Here is a 21,462-nt window from a genome sequence, read left to right as displayed (position 1 = left end):
ATTATTCTTATTTTCATTTTATGTGTTTAGAAAGGTAGAGTTTGGCCATTTAGAAGGAAAACATATTCCTCTTTCTCAGTTCATTCCTTCCACACTCCAAAGGAATTCTCCCAGGAAGGGTGCGAGGCTCTTCCAGGCCTTTTCCCGGGCTGCTGAAAGGACACCAGCAATCAGCTGGTGGGAGCCGAGCCTGGGTCCCTCTGCAGCACTGTGGGTCTAACTTTTGGGGGGCTCTTTCCATGCTCCTCAGCAGGGGCACTACTGGCATTTTGTTTATTTATTGAGTTTTGAGGCGGAGTCTTGCTCTGTCCTCCAGGATGGAGTGCAGTGGCGCGATCTCAGCTCACTGCAACCTCCGCCTCCCGGGTTCAGGCGACTCTCCTGCCTCAGCCTCCTGAGTAGCTGGGATTACAGATGTGTGTCACTATGCCTGGCTAATTTTTGTGTTTTTTTAGTAGAGACGGGGTTTCACCACGTTGGCCAGGCAGGTCTCAAACTCCTGACCTCATGTGATCCACCCACCTCGGCCTCCCCAAAGGGCTAGGATTACAGGCGCGAGCCACCGCAGAACCAATTTTCACTGTGTAGGAGTGTCCTGGGCTTTAGCATTGGAGGCTGAAAGCCACTGGAGGCATTTGCAGCCATAATTCTATGCTCCTAAGCCACGCTGTTGGCTTATCTCAGGAGTCTGTGGGTGACGGGTCCACAGGCTTGGTTAATTACAGGCCAAGTCACTTTTTCTGTCTGGGTGTCATCCTCTCAGATTTTAAATAGTTATCTCCTAATTTCTTAAGATGACAAGGATCAGTGTGAAGACACTGTGGCAGCTCTTCGAGGTTCCTGAGGAGAAACTTACAGGTAAGTCATCATGATTATGTATGTGTCCTCCAGCGTCATTTGTATTAGTTCACGTACATCAGAGATGCTTTTTATATGAGTGGATCCCTAAAACTGAGTGATGTGTACTCCAGAAAACGTTCATTTTCCAGACCCTGGTTGATTAAATTTTGTATCAGTTATAAATGACATTTAATTATTTGAAGCTTTAATGGTGTTGCCACTGCTGTTTTCCCTTCCTGGGCCTCAAGTAATTCTGTGAAGAAGTCAGATCTCTGCCCCCAGGAGTGGCTTGCTTTGCCCCACTGGCCTTGGACAGTTTGCCTCTGAAGCCCAGTGACCCGGCCACAAAGCCAAGACTGCACAGGTGAGGCTAGGCCTCTGCTACACTGGGTGGCCAGCCTAGAAATCAATCAATCAATCAATCAATCAATCAATCTTGTCAAAATCACCAGCACAAACGTGTGCAACTTCTACCTTTCTTAACATGAAAATAATCTCATCCAGATTTTAAGACCGGAATTATCTTTGTGTGTTTTGCATGTTGTTTAAAGGCTGCATCATCTTCCCAATGGCCCAAGAAAGAAACTAAACGTCCACGCGAATGCTTGTCTTTCCACACGGCACATTCACTTTGGTTAAGAGTCCCGGTGGCTCACGCCTGCAATCTCAACACTTCAGAGGTCGAGGCCAGTGGATTACTTGGGGTCAGGAGTTCAAGATCGGCTTGGCCAACATGGCGAAACTCCATCTCTACTAAATATACAAAAATTAGCCAGGAATGGTGGTGGGCACCTGTAATCCCAGGCAGGAGGCTGAGGCAGGAGAATCAGTTGAACCTGGGAGGCGGAGGTTGCAGTGAGCCAAGATCGCGTCACTGCACTCCAGCCTGGGCAACGGAGCGAGACTCCATCTCCAAAAAAAAAAAAGCAAAAAGAGTCCTGAGTACAGCCGGGTGCAGTGCCTCACACCTGTAATCCCAGCGCTTTGGGAGGCCAAGGCAGGAGGATCACTGGAGGCCAGGAGTTGGAAACCAGCCTGGGCAATACAGTGAGATCCCCATCTCTTAAAAAAAAAAAAAAAAAAGCTGATGGCCAGGCGTGGTGGCTAGTGCCCGTAATTCCAGCACTTTGGGAGGCTGAGGCGGGTGGATTACGAGGTTAGGAGTTCAAGACCAGCCTGGCCAAGATGGTGAAACCCCATCTCTACTAAAAATACAAAAATTAGCCAGATGTGGTGGTGGACGCCTGTAATCCCAGCTACTTGGGAGGCTGAGACAGAGAACTGCTTGAACCCAGGAGGTGGAGGTTGAAGTGAGCCGAGATTGTGCCACTGCACTCCAGCCTGGACGACAAAGTGAGACTCCATCTCAAAAAACAAAAAACAAACAAACAAAAAAACCGTGGAGGCACGTGCCTGTGTGCCTGTAGTCCCAGCTACTTGGGAGGCTGACTCGGGAGGATTGCGGATTGCCTGAGCCTGGGAGTCTGGGATTGCAGTAAGCTATGATCATGCCACTGCATTCAAGCCTGTGTGATAGAGTGAGATTCTGTCTCTAAAAAAATACATGAAATAAATGAAAAGTAACAACAACAACAACAAAATACGAGTCCTGAGTATGCTCCTAGAATCCCATATTAGCCTGACTCTGCCTCCCTCCTCTCCCTTCTGGCCATGGCTCCCTCTAGGAAGGTCAGATCTTGGCGGGGGAGGTTCTGGCCCATCCTGCATTCACAGGCTCAGGGAGACTCAGGCCTGAGTTTCCTCATCCAGCAAAAGGAAAGAATGACGTTGGTTTGTTGTATGGATTCCACAAGGCAGGGCTTGTCAAGTACCTGGTCTCTCCCAGGGACCCCCAGTATCTGGTGGTGATGATCGCTGATTCAGACTCACTTGCTCACCTGGATAGAGGCACCACCTTCCACCTGCTCTCACCCTCCTCTGGGACGTCCGCGGGGCAGAATTTGCCTGCAGTGCACATCCTGCTCAGAGCTCTGCTCCCCAGGCCTGAGGAGGGGCAGCCACACTAGCCCTTGCCCAGCACCCAGGCCCCGTTCCTGTGCACCAGCACCTTTGCCCCAGCTACTCTCTTTGTGGAACGCCCTGGCCCATCTGTTTTCTTTTGGAAACTCTTTTTTTTCAAAATTGACACAATTTATATACCGTAAAATTCACACTTTAAAAGTGTACAACTCAGTGGTTTTTAGTATATTTGCGAGGTTGTACAACCATCACTGCTGTGTAAATCCAGGTCATTTTTGCTGTCTCCAAAAGCAGTTTTGTACTCATTAGGCAGTCACTCCCTATACGTCATTGCCCCTCCCTCCCCTGCACCTGGCAAGCATGAATCTGCTTTGCATTACTATGGAGGTGTCTGTTTTGGCCATCAGACAGATGGAGTGGTACACGGTGTGGCTTCTGTGTCTGCTTCCTTTCCTTCAGCATCATGTTTTCAAGGTTCACCCAAGCTACAACCTGTGTCCACCCTTTACTCCTTCCCATGGCAGAATCACATTCTGGTGTATGGACAGACCATGTTTTGTCCACCCATTCATCCACAGATGGACACCTGGGTTACTTCCACTTTTTGGCTATTACGAATGACGTTGCTGTGAACACTCATGTGTACACTTTTGTGTGGACACGTGTTTCCATGTATCTTAGGTATAGACCCGGGAGAGGAATGGCTGGGTCATACGGTAACTATCGAGGTCTAACTTTTCTCTTCCCAAGTGGCTGCACCATTTGGCATTTCCGTCGGGAGTGTCGAGAGCTCCAGTGTCTCCACATTCCTCACCAACACTTGCCACAGCTGTCCAAGAGCATGTGCGGTGGGGGCTCACGGGTTTCTGATCTACATTTCCCTAAAAAGTAATGACATTAGGCATCTTTTCATGTATTTATTGGCCATTTTTATACCTTCTTTGGAGAAATGCCTATTTACATTCTCAGCCCATTTTTATTTTTTACTGATTTTATTTTTGAGACGAGGTCTTGTTCTGTTATCCAGGCTAGAGTGGAGTGGTGTGGTAATGGCTCACTGCAACCTCAAACTCCTAGACTCAAGAGGTCCTCCCACCTCAGCCTCCCAGGTAGCCGGGACTACAGGTGTGCGCCATTGTGCCCAGCTAATTTTTAAAAGATTTTGTAGAGGTGGGGTCTCACTATGTTGATCAGGCAGGTCTTGAGCTGTTGGCCTCAAGTGATCCTTCTGCCTCAGCCTTCCCACATGCTGGGATTATGGGCATGAGCCTCCGTGCCCAGCTCTTTGCCCATGTTTACATTGGACAATCTACCTTCTATTGTTGAGTTGTGTTTTTTTTTAAATTCTTATTTTTTTGAGATGGGGTCTCACTCTGTTGCCCAGGCTGGAGTGCAGTGCTGTGATCATGGCTCACTGCAGCCTTGACCTCCTAAGCTCAACCAATCCTCCTGCCTCAGCCTCCTGAGTAGCTTACCTATGACCACAGGTGCATGTCACCATGCCTGGCTAATGTTTTTTATTTTCTGTAGAGATGGGGTATCCCTATGTTGTCCAGGCTGGTCTCAAACTCCTGGGCTCCAGTGATCCTCCCACCTTGGCCTCCCAAAGTGCTAGGATTACAGGCATGAGCCACCATGCCCAGCTGTAACTGTTCTTTAAATATTCTGGATACCAGACCCCTATTAGATATTTAATTTTCAAATGTTTTCACCCATTCTGTGCATCTTTAGTTTCTTGACACTGCCCTTTGAAGCACTAAAATTTTAATTTGGTGAATATTCAATTTATCTATTGTTTCTTTTATTGCATTTACTTTAGGTATCATATCTAAGAAACCACTGCCTAACCTAAAGTCACAAAGATTTATCCCTTATTTTCTTCTAAAAGTTTTATAGTTTCAGTTTTTGCACTGAAGTCTTTGATAAATTTGGAGTTAATGTGCATGTGTGTGTATTTTTTGAGATGAAGTCTTGCTCTGTCACCCAGGCTGGAGTGCAGTGGTATGATCTTGGCTCACTGCAACCTCCAACTCTTGGGATCAAGTGATTATTTTGCCTCAGCCTCCCAAGTAGCTGGGATTACAGGTGCATGCCACCATGCCCAGCTAATTTTTGTATTTTTAGGAGAGATAAGGTTTCACCATATTGGCCAGGCTGGTCTCAAACTCCTGACCTCAAGTGTCCACCTGCCTCCACCTCCCAAAGTGCTAGGATTACAGGTGTTGGAGTTAATTTTTATATATAGCATTAGATAAGAGTCTAACTTCATTCTTTTGCAAGTGGATATCCAGTTGTCCCAGGACCACTTCCTAAAAAGACTATTCCTTCCCCATTGATGGGGAAGATATCTTGGCATCTTTTTTGGAAATCAACTGACCACCGATGAAGGGGCTTATTTCTGGACTCTCGATTCTACGTCATTGACGTATATGTCTATTTTTACACCAATATCACACAGGCTTGGATCACCATGGTTTTGTAGTAAACTCTGAAATCAGAAAGTGTGAGATCTCCAACTTTTTAGCACTTTTTTCAAGACTGTTTTGATATTTGATGGTCTCTTATCACACCATATGAATTTTAGGATAAGCTGTCAAATTTTTGGAAAAAAATCAGGCAGCTGAGATTCTGAAAGTGATTTTGCTGACTCTGTACATTGATTTGAAGAGTACTGCCATCTTAGCAATAAGTATTCCAACCCATTAACATGATGTCATTTCATTTAATTAGGTCTTCTTTAATTTCTTTCAATGATGCTTTGTAGTTTTCAGTGTACAGGTAATTTACTCCTAAATGTATTACTCTTTTTGATGCTATTTGTAAATGGAATTGTCCTTAATTTTATTTTATTTTATTTTATTTTATTTTTTTTGAGATGGAGTCTCGCTCTGTTGCCCAGGCTGGAGTGCAGTGGCCGGATCTCAGCTCACTGCAAGCTCCGCCTCCTGGGTTTACGCCATTCTCCTGCCTCAGCCTCCCGAGTAGCTGGGACTACAGGCGCTCGCCATCTCGCCCCGCTAGTTTTTTGTATTTTTTAGTAGAGACGGGGTTTCATCGTGTTAGCCAGGATGGTCTCGATCTCCTGACCTCGTGATCCGCCCGTCTCGGCCTCCCAAAGTGCTGGGATTACAGGCTTGAGCCACCGCGCCCGGCCCTTAATTTTATTTTGATTGTTCATTGCTAGTGTATAGAAATACAATAGTTTTTTTTTTTTTTTTTTTTTTTTTTTTTTGAGATAAGGTCTTGTTATGTTGCCCAGGCTGGTTTTGAACTCCCAGCTTCAAGTAATCTTCCAGCCTCAGCCTCCAAAAAACATTGGGATTTAAGGCATGAGCCACTGCACCTGGCCTTTTTGAATTTTTAAGAGTCAGAGTTGTGCTCTGTTCCCCAGGCTGGAAAGTGGTGGTGCAATTGTGGCCCACTGCAGCCTTGAAATCCTGGGCTTGAGCAATCCTCCTGCCTTAGCCTCTTGAGTAGCTGGGACTACAGGCCTGTGCCACCATGGCCAGCTAAGAGTTTTGCATATTGATCTTGTATCCTTCAATTTGGCTTAACTTGTTTTTTGTGAGTTCCTTAGGATTTTCTACATAAAAGATTATGTCATCTGGAAATGGAGGTAGTTTTACTTCTTCTTTTCAAATCTGGTTGCCTTTGGTTTCTTCTTCTTGCCTAATTCCCTGGTTTGAACCTTCAGTATAATGCTGAACAGATCTGGTGATATTCTTGTCTTGTTCGTGATCTTAGGGGAAAAGCCTGCAGTACTTCACCATAAAGTACCATGTTAGCTGTGGGGTTTTTAGAGATGTCCTTTATCAGGTTCAGCAAATTTCCGTTTTTCCTAGTTTGCTGAGTGTTTGTTACCAGGAAAGGGCAATGGGTTTTGTCAAATGTATTTTCTGCATTCCTTGAAAAGATTATGTTTTTTCTCTCTTTACTGTATTAATGTGGTATATTACATTGACTGATTTCTGTGTGTTGAACCAACCTTGCCTTCCTTGCATTCAATGCCACCTGATCACAGAGTATAATCCTCTTGTAGATGCTCTCTGGCTGTAACATCTGCTGGATATGCTAGGCCAGACAACAGTCTGGTAAAGGAAGAAAACAGAAGACTTGGGTCTCAAGAAGTGAGGAATAAAGTCCAGGGACTTGGACTAAGACAGTGAGTTCACAGGTGAGATTGTGGACTTTAATTTTTCCTACTTAGTGAAGACCAGAGTGTCTCAAACTTTAATGTGCATAAGAATTACCTAGAGAGTTAAAACACACCACTGGACCCTACCCCCTAGGGATGCTGACTGAGTAAGCCTGGGTGGGGCTCAAGAATATACTTTTCTATGTGATACTGATGCTACGATAAACCACTACATAGATACAAAGCAAAATAAACATGGACCACATCTTCTATATCAGCAGGTCCTCCACAACCACTGGGGAGGGCATGGACCACTTGTCCCTCTCACTGCCAGTATGCATGACCCAGACCTCAAAGCTGATTGTGTCTTCCAGATAAAAAGGAAGCCCAGGAAACTTCATAAATATTATTTTCTTTTAGCACTAATCTACATAATTAAGTGGCTGGAAAAATGACTAGTCTCTTCTTAGAAACGAGGAATTACCCTTCTTTTAAAAAAATTGAAATGGCAGAAGATGCTAGGCATGAAACCAGAACCAGGAACTTTGTGGCCTGAGATATGGCTCATATTGTACCATGCAGATAATAAACATGATTGTGAGGTCTCTGCAATATAGGCTTTACATTCCCAAAAGGCAGTGTTGGGTCAGGGACATGAGTAGGATGTGGTTTTGTGAAACATGGGGGCTCTAACTCTGCACCTGTGTGGGTGGATCTCAACATTTTACAGTTCTCAGTGCTGTTTTTTAGTGGAAGCTCTTAGGATTAGCACTGGTGGAAGAGAATTTAGACTTTAGAATCATGGCTGTGTGACTTAAAAGGTCAGGTTTTGGCCAGCCACACTGGCTCATGCCTATAATCCCGGCACTTTGGGGGGCCAAGGCAGGCGATCACTTGAGGTCAGGAGTTTGAGACCAGCCTGGCTAACGTGTCAAAACCCTAAAAATGTATTTTCTACTAAAATGTATTTCTCTACTAAAAATACAAAAACTAGCTGGCTGTGGTGGTACACGCCTGTAATCCCAGCTGCTTGGGAGGTTGAGGTAGGAGAATCGCTTGAACCTAGGAGGTGGAGGTCGCAGTGAGCCAAGATTGCGCCACCGCACTCTAGCCTGGGCGGCAGAGCGAGATGCCAACTAAAAAAAAAGAAAAAAAAAGTCAAGTTTGCTACATGAATGTAAACTAAAATGGAAGAGGCTTTATGATTACTTACATTACTGTAAGTGAAGCTACTGTACAGTGGAAAGACACTGTAGTTATATTATTATACATAAGTTTGCACTACTTATTTAATAAGTTTGACGCACGATGGCTACTGAGATAGAAACTGACCAGGGGCGAGTGGCAGGGGATGCTGCTAAATATGTCGGTTCTCTCAATGCCACTACTGACATGGATTTGGCAGAAAAGGAACAGGAGCAGCAGCAGGACTGCAGAGCGGCATCTGGAGTCAGATCCTGGTGTCTGCAGTCTGACCCGTGCTCCCACGTGACCCTGGCACACTCCTGGGAATGGGGATAATCCAAGCACACAGGGCACTGCAAGCTCCGGCCATGTTTTTGTCTCCCTCCTCTTCATTATGAAGAAGAAGAAAGAGAAAAGTGCCCTAGAAGACAGAGAATCCCTGGTACAAAATAAGCAAAACACCACTGAAAGACAGGGCCCCTTGGAAAATGCTCGACTGCTGGAGGAATCAAAATGAGGCCATATTTATTGGCCCATGTTATATAATTCAAGCCTAAAAAGGTTAATCTTCCCATTCCATTCCTTCATATACTCCCACAAGTAGACACGGGCTTGAACGTGGTCAGGACACCTGGAAGCCAGCTGCTGCCTGCTGATGACTTGCCTTCTCATCTGCTAGGGGTAGTAAGAATTCTTAAGCATCAGAAACTCCTTAATTGTCATGACGGTCATATTTCAGAACGTAAATGATAAGGATTTTCAACCCAAGACAGCTCTGTGGTAGCAAAGCCGGCTCCCAGCACACACTGGTGTCTTGCAGGATCAAACAAATAACTGGGGTTCGTGTGCGGCAGGCGGCATGATAAACCGAGAGCACCATTCTGTCCGTCTGGTTCAAAGGCAAATGTAAGTACAGTTATCCTTTCAAAAGCAGATCCCATTATACTTAACCTCATGGAGAATCTTCTTAGAATCACCGTTCTTATAATTAGAGCCAGTCTTTACGGAGAGCTTGCTCGAATTCCCACCAAGCTCCCTGTGGAGGTTCACTAGATGCACTGCTGTATCTGTTGTCAAGTGTAATCTATAGGTATTATTTTAAAGGCAGTGTTAACGTACTTCTCATTTGTACATTTTCCTAATTGGCTTAATATTTATAGCAGAATATTTCTGATCCGGGCCCGGAGCTCTAGTAAACTGAAGCATATTTAGCAGTGTGCTAATGAGGACCATCCAGTCATGAAGGATGGCTAAGTGAGTTATGGTTCTCTCGGTCTGATTCCAAGTTGGCTTGCTAAGAGAAGTTGCTAAAATATCTTAAGTAAAGGCTGAGGTCCCCGAGCAGCTGTTGCGTTTGCAGAGCTGAGAATGTATAAACTTTATTGGTAGTAAATGTCACTCCTGCAAGCAGACGGTGCGCCTGCAAACCCACGGCTCCTTGGAGGAGTCTGCCACTGTCGTGGCTTGAGCCTGGACGGGGAAACTAGGAGGGTGGACCCGCTCTGCGGCTGGGGCCAGGGCATGCCCACTGACAGGCACGCCGTGGTGACAGAAATTCACTTTGAGTTGCAATTAGTGGCACTGTCATTTTCGGGGGCTCCTGCCAATTAATTAAGCCTGTCAAATAGAAAAACCACAGCGTTCACATGATAATTTATATTGGAAGAGACGAGCCTCACAGAGCACAGCGGCTTCCTCCACAAACAGAATTCTCCCTCAGAGCACTGAAAGAAACACATGAAAACAAGGCACACAAAACCACACGCAAAAGTGTGCATGTGTGTACGTGTAGGGGGGTCTGCACGGGGAAGAAGAAAGTTAAACTGTCCTTGCTGTAATTGTTAACTCTGATCGCCGGAGTAGAAGACAGGCTGATTAAAACTCCAAACGAGCCCCCAGCTCCCTGAACCCTCTGCGTCCGGGATGATAGAATCAGAGGAGTTTATTCATACCATTAAGCCCCAGAGAACTTAATTGAAAGAAGAGCACAGCCCGGACCTTGACAAGCGGGAGGTCACAGTAATTGCTGCCGGACATATTTAACATTAAGATAATCAGGCCATTAATTACCCTTTGGATCATTAAATCAGCCAGTTGCAAAATGAAATTTCTGCCTCTATTACTCACTTGAGAGACCACAGGGGTGGCCTTTAATTTATCAGTGAGCTTGAGATACAAAGGCTGGGGCTGGGGGAGGGCAGCCGGGGAGGGGGCCCGGGCCCGGCAGTGGCGGCAGGGGCAGGGCATCAATCCGCCATGCTCGGTGATCGTGGCAAATTAACTAGGTAAGATAACCTCCGCTTCCAAAGGCAGGAGCTGGGGGTATGTAAATAGATGAGGGCAGACAGGGAGATCAGAGTCTGCACACCACTTAGCAGGATAATAAAGGAAATCATCCTTGATTATCAGTGCTAATTTGGACACTGCCGGTAGCTTGTTATGCGTGTTCTGAGTAGCATTTAATTAATTCAATTGCTTGTTAATGAGGGAAGTGACATGTGGGGAGCAGATGCCACCCAACTGCAGATGGACTCTGGTCATCGCGGCAAAGTCCTTTTTTTATTTTTTTTTTCTCCTTTCTCCCCCTCCCCATTTTTTTTTTTTTTAAAGAAAGAAAATAGGAAAAGGTGTCAAGCATAGAGGAACACTCAAAAGAGACAAAACATTGACCTCAGCAGGCCAAGAACTGTTGAAAAATAATAAGATGAGACAATCCTGGGGCTGTGTGGGCAGTCGTGTTCCCTGAGGCCACATTTGGAACAGTGCATCTTTATGCCAGAAATTTGAGCCCGAGATTACTATATTGTGATCTTATGATCAAACCTAACAAGACAAAGACACAGCCAAGTGGTACTGCTTTTAATATCTCAGAGTTAGCTGTAGGGATCCAATTATTTTCAGTTTGGATACATTTCCCCTTTATCAATATCTCCATGTGCATAAATAAGATGAAAGTGGAGTTCCAGAATCAAAGAGAGACGGAACTCACATCACTGGGCAGACTTGTTCCATCTGGAAGTGTACGGCCAGTCTCTCCCACGCAGATTTCTGATGTCTGGCCCCAAATCTTCCTATCGAAGGCGACATCTTTTTATAGGTTAAAGACGAGAAGGGAGTTTAGGCACGGAGGTGAACTTACAAATAACGGGGGGAAGAAAAAGAGAAAGGATGCTAAAAAAGGGAAAAGAACACGTACTAAATCAGCAAACTCGGTTCCCTTCCAAGTGGCATCAAAGAGATAATGGGTGATTTCAGTTGCGCTTAGAGCTCCTCTCATGGGCTCTTTCAGGGAATTGAAAACACTGTTCTCCACTTCCAGGTTCCTTTGATTTCCTGGCCCAAATCAGCAGGCTCCCAAACCCCCCGTGTAAACAGGCTACCTGCACTGAAATGCAAATAGCAGCGAGTCCCTGCAGGGCCTTGGGGGCCAAATGCTTTGACACCGGGACGCAGAGATGGGAGACGCAGCTTCTCGCAGAATGAGGCTTCTGCCAAGAGGAATGAGGCACCAGAGGGCTCTGCTCCGTCTTGCTAGGAAATCACTTGCACTGCAGCCAATCCCAAATGTTTGTAAGTGCAATGGGGACAACAACAAAGAACAACGGGCCAGGGCGCTGCCGTGCAGCCCCGGAAACACTGCTGTGCCGGGGAGAGAGGATGAGAGGATGGAGAGAGGGAGAGAGGATGTGCGTGGACGGGTTTACTGAGACGGCTTTGCTGGTGCTGCAAACGTCAAAGCCCCAGTGTCACTCACATGAGGAATTCCAAGGCGCCGAAGGAGCAAGAGCACCTGACATGTGTTCCATGATGACGAGTTCCCGCTTCCACTCAGTTACTCGTTCAATCATTCATTCATGCAGGAGACATTCGCTCCACTGTTTCAACATCTTCACCTCTGAGCTTATTACTCTTGCCTTTGAAAGGCTCACCAAGGAGCTTGGCAACTTCTCCCTACAGTAACACCATGTGCCTCTAACACTGGAACCCAGAGCCCTGCCTGGCTGGTAGCCCCCGGCCCCGCTGCTCAATGCCCTACAACACACTATGCTATGGTACCACACAAATACACAAGCCAGGTGTTATAAGTCCTGTCCTACACACAGCTGACTGCTCCCTTCTTAAAGCCCTAAAACCTAGTTAGTTCTGTCCACTGTTACTACCTCACCACCACTTCAACATCCCCACTTAAAATCAGTATTTTAAGTGTGTGCTTAAATGGTATCAATAGCAATTAGAGAGGGGAATTCTGATTCTACTCCAGATGTAGTTAATTGTTGTAGCATTGATCTGTTCTCTAACGCGCTTCTTTCTCCAAATTAAACCCCCATTACAGAGGGGGACGAAGGGCGTCCTCTCCCCTCCTGTGACAATAAATTTAATATCGAATGCACTGGGAAAAAATGGCAGTTGTTGCAGAATCCATCCAAAAAGATTGTTTTTTTCTTCCTGGGAGTAATTAAAAGATGCTTTTCTTGACTAATGATTCCCCTGTTTAGGAATGGGAAGTCAATACTGCTTCAGCCGTCAGCTTCGATTGATCATGATGCTGCTCAACTTTGAACGGCAGTTCTCAGGGCGGCAGAGATTCACTAGAACCAATTATAAGCCGTCCGAAGCGGCCCTAATCAGGGGTGCAGGGACACGGCAGAGGCCGGCTGTCCAGGGCGCCTGCTGTCCTAACTGGCCGCACAAATAGGTGACTCCAGTGTGTGGCAGTCTCTTTGGGGGAAGATCTGCTGTGTTCTACTTCCCCATGGTCTTGAATTGTGTGTGTGTGTGTGTGTGTGTGTGTGTGTTTGGGGGTGGGGGCAGGCGGAATGACGCATTTCTAATTATATTCCACTGTCAGAATGAATCTTCTGCACAAGATGGAATGGACCAGAGCTCCTCAGGAAAACAGCTGAGCCCTTTTTCAAAGAATTACACCGAATATATTGCACTTGGCTTTTCCTTCGATACAGATAAAAATTTATTAAAATATTTCTTTTTGGTATTACCTCAGGGCCACATTAAAAGAACCTTCCAGCTGTTTCTCCTAACAATCATAGGTTCTGCAGAGACCAGGAGGGGTGGAGGGAGCAGGGAAGGGGGAGCGGGGGTGGCTTCGAAAGGCAGAATCTTCTCACGTCATGGACAGAACTGCATGCGGAGATTCCAGCCCCAGCTTTCACTTTCCCATTTTCTATTGAGGAGGTGGTGAAGGTGGTGGGAGTCTGAATTTCTACTCTGTTATTGGGCTGGGTGTGTTTTGCTTTGGACAGTGTAGTTAAGGCTTCCCGCATGTTCCACCAGGACCCCGGCCTTCCAGCTGGAAGGGACAGAGACCTTGCTGGCTGCCTTTAGTCCTCTTGGGAACAGGTGGGACAGACAGAACCCATGAAGAGACAAACCCCTCCCCTCTCCCCTGCCCCCAGGGTTGCTTTTAAAGTGCCTGGCTCAGAGGCCCTTCCTGCTTCTGCTCTTTGGGCCTCCCCCATCCCCGCTCCTCCTCATTCATGAGAGGCTGCCATCCACGGTGCTGGACTCACCGACATGCACACCTCCCCACGGGCCAAGCCCGCACCCGCCGAGGCCACTTCCATCCTCCAACCAGCCTTCCCACCTGGTCCCCTGGCTGTGGCCCCGGGAATCACTCCCTATTCCAGCTCAGATGCCATCTCTCCAGTGACACTTCCCAGAACGCACCTACTGCCAGCACTCTCCTGAGCCCTGGCATCCTCAGGCGGCCCTGAGAACCTTCACCAATCACCAGGGAACTGCAATCATCACTTACTGTTTCTTTTCTACCAGAAAGTGCTCAATGATTATTTGCTGATTTTCATTGAAAACAAAACTCCCCAGGAAAATTACCACAGGCACAAAGAAACATTCAATTCTTGTACGTGTTTATCTTCTTAGGTGCGAAGGGAATTTGGAAATTCCACAGTTACTTTCAGCAACAGCAGGGAACCACATCACCAACACCACAGTCTCGGAGAGGAGTTACAACTCGACACTGCTCTTTAGGAAAGCTATGGTGACTGAAGAAAAGATGGGACTGACCTGCAACCACTGCACTTGTGAGAAAGCAAGTCTCGGCAATAGGTCTCTAAAATACAATGATGTGATGTATGTAACACTGGAAAAAAGACTGGGCTCTACACTCAAGAACTTAATTCAAGGATGCAAATTAGAACTATGAAATACCTGTGCACACACAATCTTCATTTATAAATGAAGACGAAATTATAAAATATTTATCAAGTAAAACATGAACCCATATATTTGCTTCTAATAATTCTAAATTGTTTCTAAATTGTAATGGATGGATAAACAAACTTTTCTAATAATTCAGGGTATTAAAAATAGTGAATGTGCTTCTTTTACATATAAAGAGTAAGATGCATCGTTTTTTCCAACTTATTTCAATGTTTTCTGCATTCATACATTCAGCTCAATCTAATTTCCAATCATTTTTCATTTTCAGACCCAGGTTTCCTCTAATGTTATTATCTTTTAAAAAATAGGTATTAAAACATGAATTCATGTTTTAAGCATGTCCACAGTCGATGACCCAGCCGATTTCTATGGTAGTGTTGAATCGAGAAAAATAATTTTTAAAGTCCACAATTTCTTCAGTTTGTAAGAAACTTACCCCTGTTTACACTATAGAGCATAACTCATAAAGTGCTCATGTATCAAAACCATGCAATTTTAAACAAATACGTTCTTTGCACCTTTCCTGTCCTCCCCACTACCACAGAATCCCTCATACGGAGAGCAAGATGAGTAACACACCAGCTTCATTCTCTCCAGTGAGCCAAAGGTGGCACCACAAATTCATTTTTCAGTGTTAATGAATTGAAGTCCACCAGCCCTTCTCACGTTCTTACTGCTCCGCAGTAGAAACCGGTTTCTGTGGCTGAACCACAGATTACCACTTGAACTTTCATTGTATCTGATCAGCAGCGAAACAAATCAGAGGAACCTAAAAAGTACCAGCGATGGGAGACCTCTCCTCTCCCTTCATCTCTTCAGACACCTGAGAGGCAAACACTGACAGCAAACCTCAAACCCCTACTTCCTATTGTGGGGGCAAAAACACGGCACCTGGGCAACCCTGGAAGCCACTTGCTTTAGACAAGCACGCAGATGAAATGCTCTATTCTGCCTCCACGTCACACGCCTTCTCGGAAGACATGCCATTTTATCACCTCTTAGGAACATTAAATATGTATGTGTACTCAAAAACGGTTTATAATAGCTGTAAATGAAAAATGAGAAACTAAACGGCCTCAAAATAAATGCGTTTTTTACACTGTTTAACAATTAACATTAATGAGGAGTTACACCATACATTATGCTGAACTTGGTTGACTAAATGTGTTAGAGATATATTTTAGAAAATAAAATATATTTTGTTACCATAAAAATAACTTTTGTGTGATGGTGGCGGGGGGGAGTGACAGAGCAGATGCTTATCAAAGCTATAAGAATAACAAAATTAAAGGATCAAAAATTCATAATTAGTGTCAACGGCACAGCTTATGCCTATTAGAAATGTATTAATTAAAGTAATATATTCATAAGGTTAGAAGCTTAATACATTTCTAAGAGGGGGAGAGAAATCCCCAAGGCCTAAAAACAAACATAAAAAATTAAGGAGTGTGAATTATCCACGTCTGCTTAAGACCAATTTTAAACACCGACATTCCTATGCCGGATGAATCAGAACTCCTGAACTCCTACAGGTTATCAGGACCATCCCAACTGTGGCTGTCATTACGATCACTTCCAGTTGCCTAACTGTTGGCAAACGTGTCGGGAGCCAGGCATCTTCCAAAGTTCCTACCTTGTGGAGTCTACTGAGGGTTTCGTCCGCCCCTGGCTGCTCTCTTCCCAGACGCTGTTGGCTAGCTCGTTCCCGATGGACGACATCACCTTGATGAGCTCGATTGGCCAGTCATCCAGGTCCAGAGATCGGACTCGGGAAAGGTGGGTGCCAAGATTCCGGTGGATCCCTGAGCACTCGATGCACATGAGGGCTCCCAAGTTCAAACTGGCCCAGTTAGGATCTATGGGAAGAGGAACAGAATGCTAAATGCAATCAGACCATCATCTCTCATTCCAACTGTCCTTAGAAATACAAGGCCACGAATCAGTCAAACTTCGCGTTGACAGGCTCTTCCTAGAACCACATCCATGGCTAGAAGAAATGCTCCGTAGCCAGTGCTCAGTCCTGTTTGAGGTGTCCCAAACGACTGGCAGTTGGTAGTAGCTTCAGAACACATTTGGCTGAAGCCAAAGCCTTGGAATTTCCTACACAATAAATAATTGACAGCGTTGGTTTGGATAGAAAAGATGCACTTTCCCATACGTCACAGCAGCTTTCACCTTGAGAGGGCTGACCTGTATGGGAAAAAAACACGTGTGACTCGGCATCCACTGGGGACAGCTGCTGCCAAGGAGAAGTGCTGAGGGGCAGCTGGGTGACACCGTGACTCTGGTCATTCCCTTATTGCTACCTCTGCAGCCACTGGCACATCAAAGTTTCCAGGAGGTACACAACGGGCATGCTTGCAAATTTCAAAGATGAGAGAGAGGTACACTACAGTGAAAAAATATCGTTTTCAGTGATCTTATTTAACTATAGCTACTGAAGCAACTGCACTGTGGGCAAGTTGGCGGGCAAGGCCCTTTGGTGGGGTTATCACGCAGCACAACCAACGCTGACTTGCAGAAGGAATGGTGACAGGCTTTGGGCTGTGAAACTAGACCAAGGACTAGTGCAAGGATTGTGCAGGACAAGAAATGGGTTCAGACAGCAGCACTGGGACCCCAGAACTGGAGCATTCACTGCGTGAAACTGGCTGGCATCATCAGAAGACCAAGAACTCAGGCCCGGGTTGACTTCATGCTAGAATCTACAGCTGATGTGCCAAGATGGGGTTGACCTTGAGAGTCAATGGCTTTCACCGCTGTTAAGTAGACACGGCTTACTCTCCTGGGAATAGGCAATGTTTACTCCGGGCACACTTGAACAGTCTACAAAAGACCAAGTAGCTCAGGTCACATTTGACTCACTGGGGAGACATCTTTTGTTTTATAAATGTCAAGTGACCAGCAATAGCGTTACGCCAGTTGATCAGAAATCAGAAAACCAGTCCTTTATTTAACATCTACTGCACGTGCAAGAAGGCAGTGATAGATACCACAAGAAATGTGAGAAGAAGCTGGGCACGGGAGCTCATGCCTGTAATCCCAGCACTTTGGGAGGCTGAGATGGGCGGATCACCTGAAGTCAGGAGTTTGAGACCAGCATAACCAACATGGTGAAACCCTGTCTCTACTAAAATTACAAAAAAGTTAGCTGGGCATGGTGGAGGGCATCTGTAATCCCAGCTCCTCGGGAGGCTGTGGCAGGAGAATCGCTTGAACTCGGGAGACGGAGGTTGCAGTGAGCTGAGATCCCTGCCACCTGCCTCCAGCCTGAAGCGACAATGAGACTCCTTCTCAAAAAGAAATGCAAGAAGAGAGGTCTGTGACCTCAGAGAGGTTCTGGCTGGGAAGGGGAAACCTATGCATCAAATGGAGAAAACCCAAGCAGAAGAGAACAGAGAAATGCAGAGACTCAATGCTAAACAGTGCAGTCAGAACCAATGCGCAGGTGGCATGGGAAGGAAGAGGGCGGCGGGGACAGGAAGGAGGGCAGCGGGGACAGAAAGGATGGCCACATGGGGGATGCCCTGGTCTGGGGGTGTGGAGGGTGGAGGCATGGCACACAGCTGGCATGGACCCCTTCTCACCTGTGGCTCTCCCTTTGTGTCTGCACAGCCCACCTCTCCACTGGCCCCCTCTGCTTCTGTACCTCTGGATCACTGACAACCAGGTCTCCACCTCCAGACCATGGATGCAGCACAGCCAAAGTCACCAGCCCCTTCCAGGGCTAAGCCCAAAAGACTCCTGTGGCCAACATTTCACTTGGCCTCTTGTGGGCTGGTCACTGCCCAACCCCTCCTCACAACATTGACTACTACTTTTTTTTGAGATAGGGTCTCTCATGGTGGCACAATCACTGCTTACTGCAGCCTTAAACTCCTGGGCTCCAGTGATCCTCCTGCCTCAGCTTCTTGAGTGGCTGGGACTACAGGTGCATACCACCATGCCTGGCTAACTTTTTACATTTTTTTTGCAGAGATGGGGTCTTGCTATGTTGCCTAGGCTGGTCTTGAACCCCTGGGCTCAAGCAATCCTCCTGCCTGGGCCTCCCAAAGTGTTGGGATTACAGGCATAAGCCACTGTGCTGGGCCAGTGCTAACTTCTGATACCTTTTTGGTCAACAACCTCTCTGGATTTTTTTCCCACTTTCCTGGTTGCTCTGTTGTGATCTGTTTCCCAGCTCTTCCTCCCTGACCTCAGGGCTCCTGTGGGGTCATCTCTTCCAACTCTGTAGTCTCTTTCAGGCCAACCCAACCCACACTTTAATCACCACCCAAGCACTAACACCTCTTCCTGGCTCCCGAATTATCATACACGCAACGACCACGTACATTTCAGTTGGGAGAATCTCCTCGTCAACATCCACTCTGCAAATGCATTCTTCTGCCAGGTCCTTCCTGTCTCAGCTATTCAAGTTGGGACCCCAGGGGTCCACCTTGATTCTTCCATCATTCCCACAGCCAATCACAACGTTCTCAACCTGTCGTAAGTCCAACCCTTTCTTCTTGAACCTACTGCTCCGATGGGCATCCTCACCAGTATCGCAACTGGGGTGCAAGGGGCTCCTGTCTGCGGCCTCGCCCGTCACTTCCCTGCAGACCTCTTCACACAACAGCCAGGGCCCCACTGAACACAGTACTGCTGATCATGTCACACCACCGCTCAAAACCCAGCACCTCTCCTGCTCCCTTACGTCCCCGCATCTGGCCCATCACTAAGTGCTGTGGGGAAGGGTCTCACACACTGTCCCTACTCACATCTGGATCCCTACAGCCACTTGCCTAAACTCTTGCCAGAACCTCTGATTTGGTTCCTATGCCCACCCCACCGCCCTCCATGCCACTGTGGGTTGCAGACACAGAAGCCACTCATGCTGGCCTCTCGTTCAGACCTTCGTGCACCTGCCTCCTACCTCCCCCAAGCAGTTCCCAGGCTGTCAGGTCCAGATCTGAAGGACGACATGAATGCGTGGGACACGTTCCTGTGCCTGGACTCTGAATTCTGTGAAACCCAAAATGCTGCAGGGGGCGGGCAGTAAAGTGTTCCAGGGCCCTGTGCTCACCACTCTCTGCTTAGAGACAGGGAAGGCTGGGGCTGACTGAGGGGAGAACCTCGCCTCTGCTCCAGCAGAGAATGACTCATCAGCAAGGGTTGGTATCTAAGCATCACCATCGCAATTTCCTTGAAAGACGTCTTAAGGCCAACTGGGACACTTCGCTGTGTCTCGGCCTGGGTGGAGAACCTCGGCCTGTGGCTGATCCCAGCCTCCTGGCACGGCCTCAGACCTCTGAACTGTCTCCTGCTCCCGACCTGGCTTCAGGCCCCGCTGGTTCCACAGCCCCAGGCCTGCCGTGCCTGCTCTCCAGGCCCCCATACCTGTGTGCGCGCCACCTGCCAGCACTGCCTTTCCACCTTTGTCCTCTGCAAGCCCCTCGCTCTCTGGGCCTCAGCTCCCCTCCTGAGAAATGAGGCTAATAATTCCCATTCTCAAGGGGCTGTCAGAAGGATTAAAAGCTACGAGGCACTTAGAGCAGTGGCTGCCCCATGGGAAGTACAGTGTTAGGTGTTGGCTGTAATTACATCTGTTCCTTCACATATTCAACCAATATTAACACACTGGCTTCTGGGGATACGGCGGTGAAGAAAACGGAGAAAAATCCCTGCCCATAGAAATGTAGGACGTAGATTCTATGGCGATAGACCAACCAGGAAAAAGTAAAAAAACCAGGCCAGGCACAGTGGCTCCCGCCTATAATTCCAGCACTTTGGGAGGCCAATGGGGGAGGATCGCCGAAGGCCAGGAGTTTAAGAACAGCCTGGGCAGCATAGTGAGACTACCTCTCCACAAAAATTTTAAAAAATCAGCTCGGCATGGTGGCATGCACATGTAGTCACAGCTAATCAGGAGTCTGAGGTGGGAGGATTGCTGGAGCCGAAGAGTTGAAGGCTGCAGTGAGCCATGATTATACTGCTGCAACCAAGGACAGGCCCTGAGAGGCAGCCCGTCTGCTGCACTGCTGCACTCCATCCTGGGCTACAGGGCAAGACCCCATCTCAACCCACTCCTGCCCCCGCCCAAACCAGAAAAGAGCTAAGAAAATTGTACGATACACCAGAGCTAGGAAGCCCCCAGGGCAGGACAGCAGGGAGTAGGGATGTGTGTGTGTGATTTCAAACCTGGTGGTCAGGGAAGGACTAAGAGGCAACAATGGGACAGAGACCCAACGTTGCGGGACCCGAGGTTCTATTTGTGGGCCAAGCTGAAGATGACAGCCTGGATGTGCTCCTACCGTAGGCTGTGGTGAGCTATCTGGTGGTAGCGGTGGGTGCCAGTTCCCTCTTGTGTGCAGGCCTGGAGTCCACAAAGGGAAATAAGGCAGGATTCTAGACATCGGAAAGGCCCAGGAGAGAGGGGCACGTGTGAGGTCCACGCAGCAGGGCGGGAGGGAGCAGCACATGGTCAGCTCTGACCAGGGCTTCACAGACGACATGGATGGGCAGACAGAAAGCAGCAGAAACGGTGGGCTGCCTCTCAGGGCCTGCCCATGAAGGTCAGACCTGCTGGTGAGAGCCACTGATGGTCCCAAGCCCTAGGATTCTCAGGGGCCCTCAGGTGTGGACTTCCCTTGGCATGTTCCTGGCAGAAGGCAGGCAACAGGCGCCCTAAACAAAGACCCCACTGTCCGATGGCCTGGGACACGCTGGGATGGGCCGTGCTAAACAGGTATCTTCAGAGCAGGACTCCTCAGAAGCACAGGTGTCCGAAGGCTGCAACTTCCTGGGAGGTAGATGCTGTTAAGAGTTTCCCAAATTCACTGGCTCTAGGAAACCCTTTATAGACAGGCACCCCCAACGCTCCAGCTCAGTGTCCACTCTGGAAACAGTGCTCTGGGATGTGCCCAGTGCGCAGACAGAGGGGGCTCCTGGCGGTCTAGAGCATTAGGGGGCCAGGGAGCTGTTACCACAATTCCAAATTCCACGCTGCATGAAAATCCCCAAGCCTCAAAAGATCCTACCACTCAGACACAACTGGTGCTAACCTTTCAGAGTTCAGCCTTACGATCTTTCCCCGCTAAATACCTGTAAATATTCGTTAGGCTCATCCAGACTCATTGTCATACCCC

At 47.4% G+C, this 21,462-nt stretch overlaps 1 protein-coding gene across 11 annotated transcripts in view; it reads right to left on the bottom strand.

Moving 5' to 3' along the window:
• Positions 1 to 21,462, bottom strand: part of AGAP1 (ArfGAP with GTPase domain, ankyrin repeat and PH domain 1) — a 639,080-nt gene that overhangs the window by 69,226 nt on the left and 548,392 nt on the right. For all 11 annotated transcript variants that reach the window (XM_021924443.2, XM_021924444.2, XM_021924446.2 and 8 more), the window contains one exon: positions 15,972 to 16,194. In XM_021924443.2, the coding sequence (XP_021780135.2) occupies positions 15,972 to 16,194 (223 nt within the window). The remainder of the gene's footprint in view (positions 1 to 15,971; positions 16,195 to 21,462) is intronic.

Source organism: Papio anubis, chromosome 10 (assembly GCF_008728515.1).
Source record: "Papio anubis isolate 15944 chromosome 10, Panubis1.0, whole genome shotgun sequence".
NCBI lineage: Eukaryota > Metazoa > Chordata > Mammalia > Primates > Cercopithecidae > Papio > Papio anubis.
The sequence above is the reverse complement of the archived record's forward strand: the minus strand, read 5'-3'. Positions and strand labels throughout refer to the sequence as shown.